The sequence below is a fragment of the Heterodontus francisci genome, chromosome 7 (genome assembly GCF_036365525.1).
Source record: "Heterodontus francisci isolate sHetFra1 chromosome 7, sHetFra1.hap1, whole genome shotgun sequence".
In the NCBI taxonomy this organism is placed as follows: Eukaryota; Metazoa; Chordata; class Chondrichthyes; order Heterodontiformes; family Heterodontidae; genus Heterodontus; species Heterodontus francisci.
In genome coordinates, this window is record NC_090377.1 from 99,523,783 (window position 1) to 99,547,117 (window position 23,335).

General features: G+C 43.8%; 2 protein-coding genes across 2 annotated transcripts in view; one reads left to right on the forward strand and one right to left on the reverse strand.

Annotated features, from left to right (window-relative positions):
• The window catches only part of ftcdnl1 (formiminotransferase cyclodeaminase N-terminal like 1), a 57,216-nt gene extending 48,378 nt beyond the window's left edge, over positions 1-8,838 (reverse strand). Inside the window, exon 1 of the mRNA XM_068035719.1 lies at positions 8,739-8,838. The gene's annotated coding sequence lies outside the window, so the exon portion shown is untranslated. The remainder of the gene's footprint in view (positions 1-8,738) is intronic.
• c7h2orf69 (chromosome 7 C2orf69 homolog) lies at positions 7,910-15,453 on the forward strand. The gene is made up of 2 exons (XM_068035715.1): positions 7,910-8,205; positions 13,984-15,453. The coding sequence occupies exons 1-2, from the start codon at positions 7,939-7,941 to the stop codon at positions 14,854-14,856; spliced, it is 1,140 nt and encodes a 379-aa protein (XP_067891816.1). The 5' UTR covers positions 7,910-7,938; the 3' UTR covers positions 14,857-15,453.
• The last annotated feature ends 7,882 nt before the right edge of the window (positions 15,454-23,335 follow it).

A 23,335-nucleotide genomic window follows, 5' to 3' on the forward strand; every position in this document is an offset into this window, starting at 1 on the left:
TCCTATACCACCGTCATGTACGCCTTCTAGAGCGCTTCCGCGACATCCTCAAGAGCCACTAGCAGGACCGCATCACAAACACTGAAGTCCTGGAAACAACCAACATCACCAGCATCGAGGCCATCCTCCTGCAAGGACAGTAGGAAGCGCAGGCCATAGATCGTGATGCCTGGAGATGCTATATTAGGAGGGCTGCAGACACCTTTGAGACTGAGCCAAGAACCAGCATGAAAGAGAAAAGGAGAAGGATAAATCAAATTGCCCCCAGCAGCGACTACACCTTCACTTATACCTGCTGTGGCAGAATCTGCCGCTCATGGATAGGCCTGACTAGCCACCAGCAGGCCTGCAACTGATGACTACAACCTTCCCAAAATCTTTGTCCGCGAAGAAATTTCAAGAATGTTCTTGGACAATGCTTTAGGTGTTACCTTGCCCATATCATAGTGAACTACAAAACCACTGTGGCTGCAGTCACGAAACTTGCTTAATTACCAGAGTCTGCATATGATGCAACTTTCTTTACTAACTCCGGAACTAGAGCTCATGCTTAAAAACAGAAAATTCTGGAAATAGCACCTAGTGTCCTAGACTCAACCATTTTCAGCTGCTCCATTTATGAGCTTTCCTCCATTATAAGGTCAGAAGTGTGGATGTTGGCTGATGATGGCACAAGTGTTCAGTACCATTCATAACTCTCAGATACTTAAGCAATCCGTGCCTGCGTGCAGCAAGACCCAGACAACATTCAGGCTTGGGCTGATTAGTGGCAAAAAGCATTCATGCCACACAAGTGCCAGGCAATGACCATCTCCAACAAGAATCTACCTATGTCCCATTGACATTCGATAGCATTACCATCATTGAATCCTCCACCAACAACATCCTGGGGGTTACCGTTGACCAGAAACTTAACTGGACCGATCATATAAGTACTGTGGCTACAAAAGCAGGTCAGAGGCTGGGAATTCTGCACTGAGTAACTCACCCCCATGATTCCCCCAAAGCCTGTCCACCATCTACAAGACACAAGTCAGGAGTGTGATGGAATACTGTCCACTTGCCTGGATGGATGCAGCTCCAACAACACTCAAGAAACTCACCACCATCCAGGACAAAGCAGCCCGCTTGACTGGCACCCCATCCACCACCTTAAACATTCACTCCCTCCACTACCAGGTGCACAGTGGCAGCAGTGTGTACCATATACAAGACTGCAGCAACTCACCAAACCTCCTTTGTCAGCTACTTGTAGGAAAGTCTCTATCAGACCAGTGGGAGTCATTCAAAGAGGAAATAGTGAGAGTTCAGAGCTAGTATATTTTAGTAACATTCATGGTTAGCTCATATACTAAAATGTAGAGTACTCACCTCTTGACTGGGAGACCCAAATCCCAGCCTTCGGTGACAACTGCATTGTACTTACTCTGAAAAGAATTTCTTACCCTTCGTTACATTGGCTGGGAGAGAAATCTGCTCAGGGCAGGATCTCCTCTTATGTTACCCAATCACACCCGTCAATGAACAGCATGAATACAGTCCAACCAACAAATACAGTACAGACAAGGGAAACTAATGGCTTTAAACACAATTGTTGTTAACTCAAGGTACCTTTATTTTTATTTTCACATTTACTCATGTAACTTTTAGGATAATTCTTTGGTATTCATTTGGTTTCAACACTCAGTTGTTGTGTAAAATGAACTTATCCATGAGTGAACTAATCTTCAATGTGGTCGAAACTATGTTGAGGATTAAAATCCAAAACAAAGCTCACATCCTTAACTGAGAAGGTCTGTACTTAATTGTACGGTGCACTACTGGGATATATATTATCATTCAATGATACCTTAATACTACAGAAAAAGATGCTATATTTAACTCCAGATGTGAAATTCATAGCTTGAGTAATTTCAATCGATAGCAGCATTTGCTATAGAAACATTTATAATATTCTGGGTTACTAGAAGAAACCCCCTGATCTAAATTACTAGCAGCAGCCTTTTAAAAAAAATATCAATTTTGCATCTTTTTCAAAATTATAATGTTTCAAGGCTTAACTCCTATGTGCATACAGTCAACGTAGTCAAATTTATGTCACTTCTCCTACTTCCCACAAACGATGTTATGAACCTGACCTAGACCCCTGCGTTAACTTCAATTACCCACAACGCCCCTCCCCCATCCCACCACACTTTCCCATGCAAGCGCAGGACATGTAACATCTACTTTTTTAAATTCCTCCCTTCCTACTGTCCACAGCCCCAAACACTCCTTCTGGGTGCAACAGTGATTTACCTATACTTGTTTCAATTTAGCACATTGCATTCACTGCTCACAATGCGGTCTCCTCTACACTGGGGAGATCAAACACAGATTTGGTGATCACTTTGCAGAACACCTTCACTCAGTCCAGAAGCATGACCTTGAACTTCTGCTCACTTGTCATTTTCATTCTCCATCCCACTCCCACTCTGACCTGTCTATCCTCAGCCTCCTACATTGCAGTATTGAAACTCAATGGAGCTCAAGAAACAGCACCTCATCTTTCAATTAGGCACTTTACAGCCTTCTGGACTCAACACTGAGTTCAACAATTTCAGATCATACCCACTGCTCCCAATTCTTTGGACAACAGCTGCTGGTAATGATTTTGCTTTTGTCATTTTCAGCTCCTCTGTTTCTTCTCTGTTCCTTTACTTGTCCCATTACCACCCACTTTTGTCATTTAATCACCTGCTTTCTACCCTACCACAGACCTTCCCTTTTGCTCTTTTCTCCTGCACCACCAACTCCTCCACTCCCGCCCCAACCTATCCAGTCTCTGTACTTGCTTTAAACTTTAACTTTTCTTTAACATTTTCCAGTTCTGATGAAATGTCATTAACCTGAAACATTGGCTGGAATTTTTACACCCCCACCCCGCCGACAGGAGCAGGCTGTTGGCTGAAGGGATTGTAAAATTGAGTGGGGGGTGCCATTCCCAATGCCTTTCCGCCCCAGCGGCGGCAGCGAGAAACGGCCCGCCTGCCTACCCCAGGCCAATTAAGGCCCTTAAGTGGCCAATTAACTGCCAGTTAAGGGCCTCCTCCCACTGGCTGGTGGGTGCTTTAGGCCTGATAGAAGGCTGCCAGTCCTTGTGGGCTGGGGGGGCCCTCCTGATTGGGCACCCTGTGACCCATGGAGAGCCCCCCAAAGCCCCCCTCCCCACCAATCAACACCCCCTTGCCTCGCTGGGGCCCAGCCGATTGTCCCCGGTGAGACTCCAAAACTTACCTCTCTTCCGGGCTGACATCCATGATTCTGCTTTTGGCTGGGTGCAGTCTCAGTAGTGGCCACCACTCTCGATGGCACTGCTGGGATTGAGAGCTGCCGACCCACTGGTTGGTCGGCAGCTCTTGGAGGTGGGACTTCCTGTCTCAGAGGGACGGAAGTCCCACCCAAGGCGAATTAAGGGTCTGGGGAGCATAAAATCCTGGCATGGCTCCCTAGGCCTGGCGGAGGCAGGCTCACCCCCGACGTCTTGGCCAGTGGGCCGGGCCCATTCCGATCGTTAACTCTGTTTCTCTCTCCACAGATGCCACCTGACCTGCTCAGTGTTTCCAACATTTTCTGTTTTTATTTCCTATTTCCAGCATCCGCAGTATTTTGCTTTTGTCTTAATGATTAAAAGTTAAACATGCATTATTAATCCAGGTTCCTCACAGCATTGGGTTTACACTCTTCCAAGCTTACTCCTCCAAATAGAACTGTACATGAAAATCATAGAATCAATGAATAGTTAGCACTGGAGGCCATTCAGCCTGTCACATCCGTGCCAGCTATCTACAAGAGCAAATGACCTAGTCCCATTCCCCTGCCCTTTCTCCAGAGACCTGCAATTTACCTCTCTTCTATGCTTATCCAATTCCCTTTTGAAAACCACGATTGAATCTGCCTCCACCGCACTCTCAGGCAGTGCATTCCACATCCTATCCACTCGGTGCATAAAAATGTTGCCCCTCATGTCACCGTCGGTTCCTTTGCCAATCACCTTAAAATCGATGTCCTTTGGTTCTCAACCCTTCCACCAATGGGAAATTTTTCTCTATCTACTATGTTTAGATCCCTCATGATTTTGAACACCTCTGTCAAATCTCCTTTCAACCTTCTCTAAGGAGAACAACCCCAGCTTCTCAAGTCTAACCACATAGCTGAAGTCCCTCATCTCCGGAACCATTCTTGTAAATCTATTCTGCACCCTCTCCAAAGCCTTCACGTCCTCCCTAAGGTGCGGCGCTCAGAATTGGATGCAATACGAAATGTTAGAATCTATTATAAAGGATGTGATCATTAGACATTTAGAAAATAATGATTGGGCAGAGTCAACATGGATTTATGAAAGGGAAATCATGTTTGACAAACCTGTTGGAGTTTTCTGAGGATGTTACTTGAAGCAGAGATAAAGGAGAACTAGTGGAGGCGGTATATTTGGATTTTCAGAAGGCTTTTCATAACGTCCCACACGGGAGGTCAGTAAATAAAATTAGAGCTCATGGACTGGGGGTAATATACTGCAATGGATGGCGGGATTGTCTTATCAGGAGAGAGTGAGGAAACTGGGCCTGTATTCTCCAGAGTTTCATGAATGAGAGGTGATCTCACTGAAACTTACAAAATTCTTACAGGGCGTGACAGGGTGGATGCAGATAGATGCTTCCCCTGGCTGGTGAGTCTAGAACCAGGGGACATGGTCTCAGAATAAGGGGTAGGACATTTAAGACTGAGATGAGGAGGATTTTCTTCACTCAGAGGGTAATGAATCTTTGAAATTCTCTACCCAAGAGGGCTGTGGAAACTCAATCATTGAGCATGTTCAAGACAGAAATTGATAGATATCTGGATACTAATAACATCAAGGGATATGGGGATAGCAAGGGGATGTGTCATTGACGTAGATGATCAGCCATGATCTAACTGAATGGCAGAGCAGACTCGATGGGCTGAATGGCCTACTCCTGCTCCTATGTTCCTACACCAGTTGAGGTCAAACCAGAGTTTTATAAAGGTTCATTGTAACTTCCTTGCTTTTGTATGTTATGCTTCTATTTATAAAACCCAGGATCCCATATGCCTTTTTAACCACCTGCCCTGCCACCTTCAATGATTTGTGCATATATACCCCCAGGCCTCTCCATTCTGCACTCCTTTTAGAATTGTACCATTTATTTTATATCGCCTCTCCTTGTTCTTCCTACCGAAATGTATCACTTCACACTTCTCTGCATTAGATTTCATCTGCCAAGCGTCTGTCCTTCAAACAGCCTGTTTATGCCCTCTTGAAATCACAGAAAATTTGCGACACAGAAGGAGGCCATTGGGCCTGCCCTTTTCCGTGCTGGTTGACGAAGAGCTACCCAGTCTAATCCCACCTTCCTGCACCAGGTCCTTAACCCTGCACATCATGGTTCTTCAAGTAGACATCCAAGTACCTTTTAAATGTGGTGCGAGTTTCTGCCTCTACCACCCTTGCAGACAGTTCCAGGTCCCTACCACCCTCTGGGTGAAAAAAATGTTTCCCCACCTCCCCTCTAAACCTTCTACCAATTACTTTACATCCATGCCCTCTGGTTTTTGACCCCTCTGCCAAGACAAATAGGTCATCCTTATTTACTCTATCTAGGCTCCTCGTCATTTTGTGCACCTCAATTCAGTCACCCCTCAGCCTCTTCTGTTCCAAGTAAAACAATCCTAGCCTATCCAAGCTTTCCTCATAGCTAAAACTTTCCAGTCCTGACAACATCATCGTAAATCTCCTCTGCATCCTCTCCAGTGCAATTACATCTTTTCTGTAATGTGATCAGAACTGTATGCAGTACTCTTGCTGTGGTCTAACTAGTGTTGTATACAGTTGTATTATAACCTTTCTGCTCTTAAATATTCTATGCCTCGGCTAATAAAGGAAAGCATGCCTTCTTAACCACCATATCAACCAGTCCTGTTACCTTTAAGGATCTCTGGACATACACTCTAAGGTCCCTCTGTTCCTCCACACCATTTATTGTGTATTCCCTTGCCTTGTTGCATCTGCCAAAATGCATTACTTCACACTTCTCCAGATTGAATTCCATTTTCCACTTTTCTGTCCAACTGACCAGACTATCCAAATCTTCCTGCAGTATAAAGCTTTCCTACTCACTGCTAAACCCATGGCCAATTTTTGTTTCATCTACAAACTTCTTTGTCATGCCCCCTACATTGGAGTATAAATCATTAACATAAACTGCAAAAAGCAAGGGACCGAGTACTGAGCCCTGCGAAACCCCGTTGGTAAGTCTATCACTATCTTCCTTACACTTCGAGGTATTGTGTCAAATGCAAATTTTCAAATTGTACCTTGCACACCCTAGTCTAGATTATTAATACATATCAAGAAAAGCAGTGGCCCTAGTACTGACCCCAGGGAAATCACACCTTCCTCCAGTCTGAAACACACCCATTCACCACTACTCTGTCTCCTGTCACTCAGCCAACTTCGTATCCATGGTGCCACTTTTCATTTTATTCGACTTACTCTACTTTTCTGGCAAGTCTATTATGTGGCACTTTACCAAATGTCGGTTTGAAATCCATATACATTACATCAACCACATTACCCTCATCAACCCTCTCCATTACCTCATCAAACAAAACTCAATCAAGATAGTTAAACATGATTTGCCTTTAACAAATATGTGCTGGCTCTCTTTAATCTGCATTTGTTCAAGTTTTATCCCAGATTATTGCCTGATAGCCTTCCCACTGAAGGCCTGCTCAGGTCGGGAAAAAGAACCCGCCCCGAACCCGACTGATCCACAGCGGACCCGAGTCCCTTCAATTTTGCCCCGACTCGACCCGACCCGACTATTCCTTTACTTACCTTCCGACTGGGAAGCTCCACAAAGTTGCAGCGCATGCGTGTTGATGTCATAGTGACGTCACTCGCTCACTGCGCAGACTCAGTTTCGTCCCGTACTCCCAGCTCAGGTAAGATTTATTTTTAATACTTACCGGCAGAGCACTTACCGTGTGTGTCCGGCCCGACCCGGACTCGGCCCTACCCGAGCCCGAAAGCCAGACCCGGAAGAGGGGCCTGATCTGACCCGAACCCGACTCATGTCATCAGGTCCCGTCAGGTTCGGGTCGGGTAGCAGGCCTTTACTTCTCATCACTGAGGTTAAACTGACTTCTTTTAATTCATTCAGGGGATGTGGGTGTTGCTGACTAGGCCAGCATTTATTGCCCATCCCAAATTGCCCATGAGATGGTGGTGGTGAGCTGCCTGCTTGAACCGCTAGTCATTGGGGTGTAGGTACACCAACCGTGCTGACCTGTAGTTGCTGGGTTTATCCTTGCACCTTTTTTTCAACAAGGGTGTAACATTTGCAATTTTTCAGTCTTCTGGCACCATCCCAAAGGATCATAGATATCTGTCCTGATTAGAGAATGACAGTTGGTAAGTTATAGCTTGGGGGTCACCACTCTGCAAGCATGGGGCAATGTGAAGAGGCAGGCTTCCACGAGCTACCACAGCCTGTATGGAAATTGAATCTCCACTACTGGTGTCTTTCTGCATCATACTCTAGTTATCTAGCCAACTGAACTAACCGACCCTCAGGGATCACCCCTCTATCTTGGGAGGATTGGAAGATTACGGTGAGTACATTCACAATTTCCATCCTTACTTTCCTCAGTATCCTCGGATGCATCTGATCCAGTCCTGGTGATTTATCAGCTTTAAGTACAGCCAGACTTTCTAACACCTCATCTACACCAATTTTTAGCCCATCCAGTACCTCAGGAGGCTCTTGCAGTGTTTGGAAACTGACCATGCGCAGTCCGCTGCTCCTGGTGCCTGCAATGGGCCCAGGTGCCTCCAGGAGGCGCGGTTACTCGGCGCCGCCACCCGGGAGTGGATCTATGGGTTCTGTCGCTTCTAAGGGTTGGGGCTCTGCGGCCTTTGTCTCCGCTCTGGCCGTACTGTTGCCTGGGAACGCGATAATGACCAGGCCTGGCTGGCCACCGGCGGCCACTCGGCTTTGGAAAGTGCCGGGGATTGAAGTGCTGAGACTGAGCGGTGTGTCGGGTTGGGGTGCGGCCAACAAGAACGACCTGGTGTTGGGAATCGGCGACAACAACCGGACCGGGAGCCGGCAACATGTCATCTACTTCCCTGGGGATGTGCAGGTCGGAGGCCTTCTCTCTCTCGGTCACCAAGCCCTCCCTGCAGCTGCTGCTCGAACCCCCTGAGAGATTGACCGCAGTCGGTTTGCAGTTACCTTTTACACAAATGCTGCGCTCTTCTTTGGATTTTTGTTTTGCTACAAGTGCCCTGATCATTAATCAGGTTCCTTTCCCTGGGCGAATTTTAGTGACCTGATCAACATGCTTTTGGATTCCGCCCAAAAGTGTATCTCTTGTTTTATTCTGTCTGAAAGTTTAATTACATTTCGACCTGTTTTAGTCTCTATGCGGTATTAGGCCGATTTCTATAGGGAACGGTTTCATTAGTTTTAAGGTCGATAAATGCTATCGCGTCTGGCTTATATCTCACCTGTAATCATTTTTTGCTGCTGGGCAGAGACATCGCTTCTATCATTGGTGTCTGTGCTTTCAGCTGCCCAGGCCCAAAGCTCGGGAATTCCCTCCCAAAACCTCTATCTCCTTCTCTTTTAAGGTTCTCCTTTAAAACCAATCTCTGTGACCATGCTTTTGCTCACCTGTCCCAATGGTTCTTCCCTTGGCATAGTGTCACTTTTCTTTTGGCTGATTCTGGCATATTAGGCCATTTTAGATGGTAGTTCTGTGGACCTGACGTTGCATGTAGGCCAGAAGGATAGCAGATTTGCTTCCCTATAGGTCATAGTGGACTAGTTGGGTTTTGTATGACAAACCAATAGGTTTGTAGTCACCAAACAAGCATTTTAGTTCAGATGTATTTAACTGAATTCAAATTGAACTTCTGTCTCCAGGCCTCTGGATTACTAGTCCAATAACATAACTGCTATGCTACTGTATCTACTCCAGTCTGTTCTTTGCATACTGGAATAGGGGCAAGACCACTGAGATGGGGGAGAGTGAATAGAAGAAATACCTAAGGGAATGTTCATGAAATTGATTTTGACAACCATACCCCCAAATTTGTTAGGTAAGTTACATCTTGAAAATTGGGATTGTTTTTCAAAAAAACTAAACCAAAATTGATCAAGGATCAAAGCCCACAGTACAGGAGGTGACAAGGTAAACCAATGGGGAGTGATTGGATGATACTAGGTTGGAATGTTAAAAGATCTGAACTTTGTTGGAGGGAAGAGAAACTGGAGAAGGTACAGAGGTCATCAGAAAAAAGTGTTGTGTAGCATACTGCAATGAATCTTAATTTCAGCAAACCGAGGATAATCGATATTTGTCCAATGATTGTCTTGCATCATTTCCAAGCAATATAATGCAGAAATGTTGGATATAGAGTTTGGTGCTGATTGAAATATATTTTTCTTAGTGACAATGCTATTTCAGGTGAAAAGAGGAATGCAGAGAAACGTTGAGGACAAATGAGTTTCAGTGGTCTCTGTCCCTTTCCTAGTGGACATCAGAGTTAGAAACCTGAACTATCCCTAATTTGGCAGTAATTAGCAATCTCAAAGGCCATAGGAATGGGAAATGAAAGAAAATATCTTATTGAAGCAGTAGATGATGCTTATAAGGTTGGGGCTGAGGCTATTGGGCAGAGTAGAAGAAGCTTAACTTTGCAGCTGCCCTGGGAAAGCTTGTTGCTGACACTGGTATGTGAATTGGTAAGAGTACCAATTAGGTATGGGTGGTCTTAAATTTATAAATGCGAAACACAAGGATGTTTAATTTTTGTCAACCTATTGAACTGGAAGATAATGGGTAGGGTCCTGTAAGTATCTTTTTGATGAACTTTCCCTAGAATATTTCTTTATCCAGCTTGATGCCTCCTATTGCAGCCAAAAAATCTTCGGCCATTGGAGGTACATATTTGTCAAATCTATTAATCAATTTGAAAGGGAGACTTGTTGCCACTTTAGGGAGGGAAAGAGCTCAGAAAAACCATAGCTGTGATTTGCAAGCAATATGTTACTTTAAAACTGAATTATCACATTGTGTTCTCTATTTTCAAAAAGATTGGAAAGAAATTTTAGACAATTTTTAAAAAGGGACAGATGCAGTAATTGTTGCATGACATTGCAATGTGTAGGTTTTCATAGGCCTTTGAGAAGACTTGCTAAGTAAAAGTGTGTTGAGCTGACTTTCCACCAGCTCCACTTGAGCCAGACATCTGAAAATTTGCTTGGTGCTTTGCATGTAGATAAATAGTTGGCTCCATTAATATCCATTTGGAGATAGTATATTTTTGTTACTTACTATTCAACTGCAGTTCTGTAGTGTGGGAAACTCTTGCATTTAAAAGTACAAAAGGGACACAAATATGCAGACAATCTTAGCCACATGTGTGTTTACCACAGGTTACTGTCTTGAGGTTCCAATGATCACAAACTACTCCAGCTCTTGTCTAAATTAGGATTGCTGCCATCAAAAGCAGTACTGCATTTATATGTAGGTAAGATGTTGGTATTCCTGTGTGAGCACAGTTAACAGTGTATCAATAACAATCTGCATTTATATAGCGCTTTAACATAGTAAAATGGCCCAAGGTGCTTCACAGGAGTGTTATCAAGCAAAATTTGACACATAGCCTAAAACTTGTTCGAAGAGGTAGGTTTCCAGGAACAACATAGAGGAGAGATATGGAGTAGTTTAGGGAGGAAATTCCAGACCTTAGAGCCTAGACAGCTGAAGGCAAGGCCGCCAGCGATGGTGCAATTAAGACTAAGATGTGTAGGAAGCCAAAATTGGAGGAATACAGAAATCTCAAGTTAGCACAGTGTGCACTCTTTAGAATGTCATTACAAAGAATTGACGCCACACTGCAACCACTGTAACCCCCAAACTCTGAGTCTAGTTCCAATAACAACAGTAAATGTTAACCCTGGCATTGGGTGAGAGATCCTGGTACAAATAGGCAAACTGTAATTTCTTTGTTGCATTTTGAGTGGGGAAGTGACTATGAATGATAGCTCGAAGATCCAAAGAACTTTTTTGGATTGTTGTGCCCTTTTCGTCAGGAGAGCAATATTATTAAACTTGTCCTTCGTTTTGGTAAGAATATCTGAACTTAATTCATTCTGATATTGGTGATTTGGTTTGGTAAAAATGTAATATGCATTTTGTAGCTGCTGTGCTAACAAATCAGCAGATGAATGTGATTAAGAGGCAGGTCATTTTAAAATGCTGCACTTGGTGATGTAGGGCCATTCAACTTTACAACACATTTAAAAAAGTTAACTGAAATTGATGCTCTACTTTTGCAACAACTTTGTTGTAGCACTACATCTTTTGAAGTGGAAAGCTCTGCTTGTAGAGGACGTGACTGTAAGGAATACAATGGCTCCTCAGCTACAGGGACCATGAAAATGCCATGCTAAAGAAGATTTTTCAGCCGAACAATGTGAGGTTAGATAGATCTTATGGACTTTTGCCTTTCTGGAGGATAAGGGAAAAAAATCTTGAGTCTGATGTGAGGGCTGGGGGGAAGGAGGAGGGGGGTGGGGAGAAAGGTGAGAACTGAAAATACGCAGCAGCTCAGTCAGTATAAGAACAGAGGTTATTGATGTTTGGGTGTGTACCTTTCATCAGAACTAAAGACTGAAAGACAGACTTTTTCGTAAGCTTGGCAAACTATAAATGCAATTGAAATTAAATCAGAAAATGTAAGAAAAGCCAACTTGAGTTTTCTGGTCTTGGAGGAGGGAAAAAAAGATTACTAGCTTGGAGATGTACTAGAATGGTACAAGGGATGAGAAATTTCAGTTGCATGGAGAGACTAGAGAAGCTGGGATTGATCACCTTGGAGCAGAAAAGATTAAAGGAAGATTTAATAGAGCTGTTCAAAATGTTTTGATTGAGTAAAGGAGAAACTGTTGCCAGTGGCAGAAGGTTCAGTAACCAAAGGAACAGATTTAAGATAATTGGCAAAAGAACCAGTGGTGAGATGAGAAGCAACTTTTGTATGCATTGAGTTATGATGATCTGGAATGCACTGCCTGAATGAATAGTGGAAGCAGATTCAATAATAACTTTCAAAAATGAATTGCATAAATACTTGAAGGGGGAAAATTTTCAGGGAAAGGGCATGACAGTGGGACTAATTGGACAGCACACATGATGGGGCCAAATGGCCTCATTCTGTGGTATATCATTCTGATTCACTGATCACTGTTGAACACCCTATATCTGTCTCATCAGTGAAGAGTGCAAATGACAGCAATCTTTTATGGTACCATAGGACAGTGTTTTCCTAGTACATGCTATCTCATTGCTTTAATGGGACAATAGTATTTATACTGTGTCATCAGCATGGGTTTGAGTGTGAAAAAGGTGAGGTTTTACTTTATTAATTGCTTAATGGAAATGATGTAGTTGGTCAGCTGTAAGAGTTTACTCTTGAAATCAGATAAGGTTTTCCTTCCTTTAACCTCCACCCCAATTTTCTTTCCTCCTGTTCCATGTATCTTGCGCAAATGGCTATTTCAACTGCTGGGGCGTCACCCAAATTTGATTCTGTCCTCGTTTTCATGTGTGCATGTTTTCTAACAGCAGAACCTTTTTCAGGAGTGGGAACTCTGGCTCATTACACTAGCTCCCCCCACCCCCCCCCCCCCCCCCCCCCCACCCCTCTCCCAAACCTGGAGGCACTAATTGTGGCACGTCTATTACTGCTCAGTTAAGTCAGCACAGTTCCATCTGGTGATCAGACCTGTTGGTTTGTGTAACTCTGTTCCATGGAAGGATGCAGAGGTAAACGCATCAGTTGTAGCCACCCCTAGAATTCTATTTGGCTGTAAGTTGTTTAAAGATCCCTTTGAACTATTTTGAATAAAAGCAGGGTGTTATCGCTGGTGTCCTGGCCAAAATTTATCCCTCAATCAACATCATAAAAACAGATTATCTGGTCATTATTACATTGCTGTTTGTGGGGCCTTGCAGAGTGCAGACTGGCTGCCACGTTTCCTACATTACAATAGTGAGTACACTTTAGAAGTACTTCATTAGCTGTAAAGCACTTTGAGACGCACTATATAAATGCAAGTCATTCCTTTTTAATACAAGAATAAGTTAAGATATGTATATCTGTGATAGAAAAGAGTGTTAACCACACCAATTAATTTTTTGCAAGAGATAAACCAAAGATTATCAAATTTGAATTAATAACTTTGGAAAGGATAGAAAGTTCCTTATTTGCTTTCAATTGTAATTGTTTGAAGGTCTTGCTTGTGCTGTGTGAACCTAATAAGCAAATTTTCCAAATTGAACTGCTTCCAAACTCAGACACCCACCAGTTCCTAGTTACTTTTGAGCCCAGCCAGCATATTTTTATTGTATAAAAGCAAAATACGGCAGTTGCTAGAAATTTGAAATAAAAAAAGAAAATGGTGGAAATGCTCACCAGGTCCGGCAGCATCTGTGAAGAGAGAAACAGAATTAATGTTTTGGGGGTCACAGTCTGCAATGTTAACCATTTCTATCTCCACAGATGCTGCCAAACCTGCTGAGCATTTCTATCTTTATTACATGATTTGATGGAAGTCTTTCCAGTTAATCGGTCAAATGTGTTAAGTCTTATTTTGTCAAACGAAATGCTGTTGAAAGACCTGCACTGAATGTGTAATGCTGTAGGTACATCTGATTGATTGTGATTCATAGCTTTTTTTCTACTTCTATCTGAAAAACTAACACCTGTGCAAAGATATATTCATCCATATCTTAATTCTAGGTAGAAATTTCTGCTAAAACAGACAACTAGCGGTGATGTCTCAAAACACAAGTCTGTATGTTTTTTGCTATATGATGGCCATTGATGCATTTAATTGTTTGTTCTTTTAGAACTATCATGACCAGATGGTACGCCATCCAGAAAATGTCCGCTGGCAGCAGTGGAGTCTGGAAGAAGTTGCTGCTTTGCTGTTACGTCATTTTCCTGACAGTCACATCTGGATCATAAAGGCTTCCCGGATTCACCTGCACAAGTTCAGTTGCTACGACAACTTTGTGCAAAGCAATCTGTTTGGCGTGCCTGAACATAACTCAGACTGTAGAGCTTTCAAGCACCTTCATGCACTCTTGGACAACGCTTTCGAGCAGGCGCATAGTATCCTACAGTCATGGACAAAATCTGGTGAAAGTGTTCATGGTTCATTTGTAGTTGCACGTGATGAAGGCTCCAGTGCACATTGTGAAACTGCGAATGGTTTTGCAGCTAAGAATGAGCTGAGTACTAAAGGTTTGAAGTTCTGTCATCCTGGAAGACACAGAGAGATTGAAGTCTTGAAATGTACCGATCCTTCATTGAAATTTATATTGATTGGTTTCAGCAAAGGTTGCGTGGTTTTGAATCAGCTGCTGTATGCATTGCGTGAAGCAAAGAAAGATGAGGAACTATCTGCCTTCATTAGTAATATCAAAGGGATGTATTGGTTAGATGGTGGTCACGCTGGAGGAAGCAACACTTGGGTCACTAGTCCTGAAATCTTGAAGGAGTTTGCACAAACAGGTATCCCTGTGCATGCACACGTTACACCTTATCAAGTGCGGGACGAAATGAGAGCTTGGATTGGAAAAGAGCACAAGAAATTCATCCGGCTCCTTAGGGAGTATGGAGCAAAAGTGACAAACCAACTTCATTTTGAGAATGAAACCCCTTCTGTGGATAATCACTTCAGAGTGCTTCAAGTGTTCAAAGGTGCTGTGGATCCATAGTGACGAATTATTCCACAATTCTCAGTTTCAACTGTTCCCAGTTAAGCAGAATAGAAAGATGCATACAAGTAAAACTGATATATTTGAGAAATGCATTTAATAGTTTGAGGGCTAAGTAATTTTGCCTACCACAAATCTCTAATAGAGACTAATCTGTTTTATGTACGTTGAAGTACTGTCCTAGTTGCATTTATTTTGCATTCCTTCCTGTTGCGTTCTGTTGGCTTGCTGAAATAAAAATATTGATGGATATAATTGTCAGTCTTCCAAAAGCGATTAAAAGCTGTGTACTTTCATTTGAAACGTGCGACAACTGAATTTTTGCACTAATCCAGATCCACTAGACAAAAAGTCAAAACTAATCAGTAAGATCTCTAACAGATTGAAAATGCATGAGCTTATCCTGTTATGGGCATTATAATACTATTACTGGACTTATCTCCAGTATTGATTCTTCAAAATGTGCTGGAGGAGCCACACACACGAGACGTTAAACTAAAGGTCCTAATATGATAAAGGATTCTGATCAATGGTGCTGAAAGGAGCAGGGGACAGGCTTGATTAACTTGATCCCCAAATCTTTCCAGTTTATTGTTGCCTCTCATGATCCAAATCTTTTTTTTAAAAAGTGACCTGCTCAGTAATACTTTCATAAAATAAAGTTTTAAATAATCAAGTTACTGTCTAAAGTTTAATGACTGCTGGACTAGAAATAAAAGGAGATATATGGTGTAGACATTAGGCGTTGTAAGGGAAATTTGAAAGTGGTGTAATCAATTGCATCATATTTCTGGATTTTATACCAGATATCACTGGCCATTTCTGTAAGTAGACCTTAACATTTGCTGCCCAATATCTAGGTCAATTATGGAAAGACCTAAGGATTGTTTTGAAGTACACCAACTACTAGAATTTTAATTCTGCCACATGTGATTCTCTTTGAAAGAAAAACTCAATGCACACTATTATCAAACCAAGACTCCCACTCTCAACCCATAAATGATTTATTTGAATTAGGCTAGATAAATGAACAGTATACTTTATAAGAAGGAAGAAAGAATATGCATTTGTATACCACCTTTCCTGACCTCTGGATGTCCTAAAGTAATTTATAGCCAACTGTTGGATCTCAGTTGTATGATCTCGTGGGTTACACATAGAGAGACGAAGTCTGACTGTAGCTTTAAGAAACTTTATTGTAGTACTTAGTGGTTACATCATCAGCAAAGCGAACAACACCACCACCTGGGCTCTCCTCCCTCTTTCTCCTGCTGGAGGAGGGAATTCAAGCCGTTCTTATAGTTCTTCTTACAAATCAGTGACACCCCCTTTATGTTCCCAATTGGTTTACAAACTTTGCAGTTTCTTGGTGTCAGGGCCTGATTGGGGTACTGCCTTGTCACCCTCCTCAAGCGGTTTCTCATCCCCCTATCTCCTTGGAACATTGGGCTGATTGTTGTACAAAAGGCTACTATTCGGCAGGCTGCAGCTGTCCTGTTAGTTTTTGCTTGTTAGTCTATTTCTACTGATAAGCTGTCTGTGCAGCCCTGAAGCTATGAAGTTATTTCTGATAAGCTGTCTCTGCAGCTCCGAGGTTAATTTGTTAGTAATACATGATTGATTAATTATTTAATCTTAAATATCCCCATATTATTCTGTTCTCTAAAATTTTTTTTCAGTAGTAGAACTTCAAATGCAATAGTTTTGTGATTTAAAATGCATAGTCCAGACACATGCAAACAAAATCAAGGGCAAACCTCAATCAAAAGAAAAACTAAATTGAAAAGGGAGTGATGCTATGCAACTAAGAGTTACTTGAGCTGTTAGACAGAAAACAGAGCAACCTAATCAAAGGGTACCCATAAGGAGTTAAAATGGGGTGAACTAGAGAAGGTTTGAAAGGTGAACAGAAGTGTACTTGAGATAGAAGTCATAAGGTGTGTTTGCTACACGATATGAAGGAGAGAGCCAGGTTTAAGAAGGGTAAAGTGACGTGATAATTTCCTGATATTTTTAGCTTATATAAGTGTTATAGCTTTAGAGGAAGCTACAAGGTCAGATGTCTGAAATGGCTAGGACAACATTGAGCCTTAAGGGTGAACATCAGTGATTGGAGCTGGGGACCAGCATGATCAGGAACTGGTTGTAACACAAAGACTGGTGTTGAGGGGATAGTGGATGGATTTAAGTTGGTAAAAATATTCTGTGAAGCAATTCAGGAGATAACATTAACTGTTAACCATGCAGTGGAAAACAAGGGCTAAAAATTCGATTGCCCTGTAAAGGAGCACGGGGATTGTGTTGTGCGATTAATCCATGCCTGTTCAAAAGTAATGTAGACAGCATGCAAACTTCATGCTCGACATTTACATGATAATGGCATGCAGTCCAGTGCTAAACACGCTGATGAGTGGCTGCATGTCTGAGCGGGGGGCCTAAGTTCATATTAGGCTAACACCACTTAAAGCGCGCTGCACTAAAGGCCAGCCTGCACCTCTTCAAAGGGAACTGCATTCTCCCTGCAGCAGATACTGGGTGTGTCTGATGCACAGAAGATCAAGATGGTGCAGCATAGCAGAGAGCAGGTTCCCAGATTTTTGAATGCATATTTGAGGTCGTGGTGGAGGAGGTGAACAAGAGGGGACCGATCATCTCACTGGGCCAGAAGACCACCAGGCAAGGACTTGATAGAGAATGGGAGCAAATTGCCAAGGAGGTAATGCAAAAAATGTAGCCTCAAGGACCTGGATGCAGTGCTGAAAGAAGTTGCATGACCTCACCCAAGTGGTCAAAGTCAGTGAATTCATCTTCAAATGTCATATCCTTATAACTTAGCCATGAGCCTCACTGCTCAATGCACCACACCTCATCACATACCTACTAACAATATCAATCTCAGCTCATACTTAAAATTCATAGCTTCACCTCACCCTGCTGCAAGCTTCACACCCACAGTTCGCACCTTGCGCGCACACGGCCAGCCATGCAACCACGACAACCACATCATCCAAATACATTGCACCACACTGACTGATACATTTCAATTTCTTGCAGGACAAGATGGCAGAGGCGCCAGCACCTAGCAGGTGGGGTATAGGTACGACTGCATTTCTTCGTCCCCATGGGGGAGATGGTGGTCGCCATAATTGGAGCAGCCATCGCTGAGGTGGCCAGTGTCCGGGCTGAGACCATAGAAGATTATGGTATATTCCTACCTAATCACCTTCTCACATCCTTCCTCTCCCTCAACACACAATCTTTCCTGATATGCAAGTTGCAGATGATGTGGAAATGCACCTCTTCCTTTTCCCTACCCCTCCCTGCAACATTACCTTCGTGCCTTTCTCCTTTCAGATACCCAAGAACTGCCACCTGGTCAGGCAGTGCTGCAAGGGCAAGAAGGCTAAGAGGAGCAGAACTCTGATGAAGAAACTATTGCTTGATCTCACACTCGCAGCCACAGCACAGATACAGGCACTGTGTGTACTTTAGAGGGTGCCATAGAAGCAGGATCTGCACCAGGCATCAGTGGACTGCAGCCAGGGCAGGGGAAAGGAGGGTGAGATGAGCTGCTGCAGAGGACACATGAGGATGTTGATGGGGTGGTCTACAGAAAAAGGCAGATGTACATGCGCAATAAATGGTTCATGGCAGGCTTGCCAGGAAGCCTGAGATCACTGTTAAGAAGCATAGCTCCAACTGGGCTACAGTGAAGCTCAGACTGAGGTCATGAAATCTCAGTTTGTTGCCATGCAGACTCAGACTACTGCCATTAGGGCTACGGATCTCAGTGATCAAAGGGCTTTCAGGGTCTCATACCAATATGTGCTCCAGCAGATTAGGATTGTTGAGGAACTGCCCCGGGGGAGTTGCAATGGCTCAGTGGAATGCAGACCTTCTGTCCTCTCAGAATGACAGCATTTGTGCTCCCACCAGTGTTCCTGCAGTTGACTGTCAGCCAGCCCAGGCAGCTGCTGCCCATGCAGAAGTGGTGCAGTCTGAAGCCTGAGGGCCCAGAGCGGCTCGAGGGCATCATTCAAGCCATCTGCGGCCTCTGCCATTGAAAGTTAGCAACCTTCCACCAGACATGCTGCAGCCACTGGGGTAGCACTGTGTAAGAGCACTGGGCCAGGCAAAGATTTTTTATTCGTTTCATGGGATGTGGGCGTCGCTGGCAAGGCCAGCATTTGTTGCCCATCCACAAATGCCCTTGAGGTGAGTGGTGGTGAGCTGCCTCCTTGAACCACTAAAGTCCATCCGGTGCAGGTACATCCACAGTGCTGTAGGGGAGTTCCAGGATTTTGATCCAGCGAGAGTAAAGAAATGGTGATATATTTCCAAGTCAGGATGGTGTGTGACTTGGAGGGGAACTTGCAGATGGTGGTGTTCCCATGTGTCTGCTGCCCCTCTCCTAGGTGGAAGAGATTGCAGGTTTAGAAAGTGCTGTCGAAGTCACCCACAAGACGGGCAATAATGACTTTTATGAGATATTGGATATTTTGTAGGTTGAAGCTGGTGTGAAATACTTGTTATGTGGTGGCTTTTATTCTGAGATTGTGGCCAACAGGACACTGTGATAGTCCATAACAGAGGGATAGTAAGAGGTGTGAGACTGTTGTACAATAGGGATCTGGGATTGTGCTCACAGGAACAGAGTCAAATGAGGCATTCACAGATAGACAGCCAGAACCTGAATGTGCTGGGTGTCCCCTCCCTTTCTCCTCCTCCTCTTCCTTCTGCTTCCTCCTAAGGTGTTCACTAAAGCCCAAGTGACAAGGGCTGTGCCCTCACGATGGCCATGTTCTGGAGGATGCAACATACCACCACAAATTGGGACACCTGCTCTGGCGAGTACTGGACGGCTGCTCCCTAGCAGTTGAGGCAGTGGAACCGTTGCTTCAGCACCCCTTCTGCTCGATGGTGTTTCCTGTGACAGCATGGCTGTCATTGTATGTAGGCTGGTCACGTGTGGCTGAGATGTAGAGTGGAGCCATGAGCTAGCTGTAGAGTAGATAGTTCTTGTCGCTCCACCTGCTTCTCTTTGGTTAGAGAGAACACAATGAACTCCCCTTTACTGGCATAAAGAGCCTCTGTCAACTCTCTGATGTAGCAGTGGATGGCAAACTGGAAGATGCTAGATACGTCACCTGTTCCAGTCTGGAAGGATCCCAATGCACAGAAATTCAGGGCTATGGTCACCTTCACAATCGCTGGCAGTGCCATCTTTACCCTGCTTTGATACTCCAGGTCTGACCCCAAGAGGTGGTAGAGTTCTGTCAGCACCTCCTTCGTAAAGCATAGATGATGCACACACTGCTCCTGACTTAGGTGGAAGAAAGAGAAGTGCGCCTGGAAGGCTCTGTCTAGATAAGTCTTACTTCTGGGAGCCCTTCTTCTCCTCCTCCTTCCTCTGCGAGCAGCTTGTTCTCTTATTTGCTATCTCTGCTCCATTTCCCTCTCGTGCAGCCCAAGGGGATTGCAACAATGGCAGCCATGACTCAGAACAAATGGTGTGACCAGAATCCTTGCAGTCATAATCAATACATTCTCCACATGCAGCTCTACTCCCTGCAGACTTCACCGGTTATAACCCCCTCAAAACACCCAGCATTTCCACAAACTCAAACAGGGCCAGTAGAAAGTAATCAGCAACTTACCTGCAAGTTGTTGATGATCCTTTTAAATAGCACTGGTGGGGAGTCCTCCCTGCTGGTGAACACATATGCAGCTGTGTGAAGTTAAGGGAAGGCATTAGCTTTAGCAGAGAGGTCCAAAGTGACTACACTGGTGTCAGACCAACGCTACAGGCTGACTGATATCACGATCTGCCAACTTGGACAAACTTCCAGTGCATACTCCTAACACCAGCACTAATGCCTTCACCAAGATGGCGATTGACACAGAGCATGCCGCCAGTGAGCATGCACAGCATGGACCCCATTTTGGTACCAAATCAGCATCAGTAGTGCTGAACCTTCGGGCACTATGGCGATAGAACTTAATTTTGTGGCTACTGTCTCAAGAAGACAGCTTGAAAAACAGTAATACAAAACTAACATCCCTTTCTGGGATGTAACTTGTATCCTCTATTGTAAAGACATGTTTGGACCAAGGCTGTTATGAGGTCAGGTGCTGAATGGCCCTGGCAGAACCCAAACTGAGCCTCAGTGAGCAGGTTATTGCTGAGCAAGTGTCACTTGATAGCACTGTCGACGACCCCTTCCATCACTTTGCTGATGATCGAGAGTAGATTGATAGGGCGGTAATTGACTGGGATGGATTTGTCCTGCTTTTTGTGCGCAGGACATACCTGGACAATTTTCCACATTGCCAGGTTGATGAAAGTCTTGTAGCTGTGCTGGAACACCTTGGCTAGGGGCGCAGCACAAGTCTTCAGTACTATTGCTGGAATGTTATCAGGGTCCATAGGCTTTTCAGTATCCAGTGCCTTCAGCTGTTTCTTGATAGCACGTGGAGTGAATCAAATTGGCTGAAGACTGGAATATGTGATGCTGGGGACCTTATGAAGAGGCTGAGATGGATCATCCACTCGGCACCTCTGGCTGACGATGGATGCAAATGCTTCAGCCTTGTTTTTTTTCACTAATATGCTAGGCTCCACCATTGTTGAGGGTGGAGATATTTCTGGAACCTCCTCCTCCTGTCAGTTGTTTAATTGTCCACCACCAGGTTGGTAGGTTAATTGGCCATTATAAATTGCCCCTAGTATAGGTAGGTGGTCGGGAAATATATAGGGACCGGTGGGGATGTTATTGGAATATGGGATTCGTGTAGGATTAGTATAAATTGTTGGTTGATGGTCGGCACAGACTCGGTGGGCCGAAGGGCCTGTTTCAGTGCTGTATCTCTAAACTAAAAAAACTAAACATTCATGACTGAACTCACATGAAGCACTTATTAATGATTCCTTGGGCATTCCTGGGATTCATTTGTCTATTATTGCTGTTCAAATTCTGTCTTCTGCTGGAATAGCCAGATCTGCGAAAGGTGCTTTCATCCTCATTCTGCCAGTCTTTAATCCTTCCATTGTATTGACGTCTGCATCCAGTTTCTGGACTATTTCGAAATCTGGCAATCATTGAATCCTCTATTCTTTGTGTCACTGCAGAATGTCCCATTCATTCCATAAAGGCTGAAGGAAATAACTGTTACCCCGAAAATTTTTCAAGGCAGCAGATATCTGATCCAACATGGTCTCCCTCTCCGAGAACCAAACACCAGTTCGAACCAGTAGCCTATCCATATGAGACACATTAGCATAATCTAGGCTATTAATTTAAATGCTAGTACCAATCCAGGGATCCCCAAATTGAATTTAGTCAATCTTTTATACGATTCATTAAGTCCATGATGTATTCCTCTATGGAATGACCACCTGTTTTCCGAAATCAATGGAAGTACGACCATGCCTCATAGGCATTTGACAGATCATCTTTCTTGTAAATTTCATCCAAGAACTCTGATAGAAGGTCCAAACCTTCATCACTATCCAACTTATTGGGATTCAGCTCACATAATACTTTACTTCTGACTTTACTTCTGATAGCAAGGACAATGCCAAGGCCATACCTTGTTTCCTCTTTAGTGGGGACTGAACCCATGCTCACATATCCACTTCATACTTAGTCTGTCATGTGGCTTAGACTCCCGGTGAACATTGGAGGGCAATCATACTCCAACAATTTGCACTTGCTTTCTGTCATCTTCTGCCAGAATGGTTACTGGATTGTAGTTTTCTGTTTGGTTTCATTTTTCATAGCTTCCAACATTCACCTTTAGGCAACCATCCTCTGCTACCATGTTATGCTTCATAAAGCCAGTTGGTAAAGGATAGAGCTGGAGCCCTTCTTTACACACAGTTATATTTATTTACAGAGTTACACATTACAAGCATACACCTCTTAAACCAACAACACACAACTTCAGTCTGTGTCTATTTATAGGGATTCAAGTGGATCGCCAACTAATGCCCACCACCTGCATATAGTTTAACACAATTAATATACAATTAACAATTACACAACTCCTCAAAAAAACAACCCTTGACTCCTCCATCTTTGAAAACTACTACCCCATCTCCAACCTCTCATTCCATGCCAGTTGTTAAAGGTGTCAGCACCTTCCAAATACATGCCCATCTTTCCTGGAGTTCCATGTTTGAATCTCTCCAATCCGGTTTCTGTCCTTCCACAGTACTGAAATGCCTCTTATCAAAGTCACAAATAACATCCTATGTAACTATGACAAAGGCAAGCTATCTCTCCTCGTCCTTCTTGACCTGTCTGTAGCCTTTGACATAATTGAACATACCATCCTGCACCAATGGTCCTCCACTATCGTCCAGGTAGATGGGACTGCCAAGCTTGGTTCCATTTTTTCCTATCCGGTCGTAGCCAGATAATCACCTGCAATTGCTTCTCTTCCTGATCCCACAATGTTACCTCTGATGTTCCCCAAG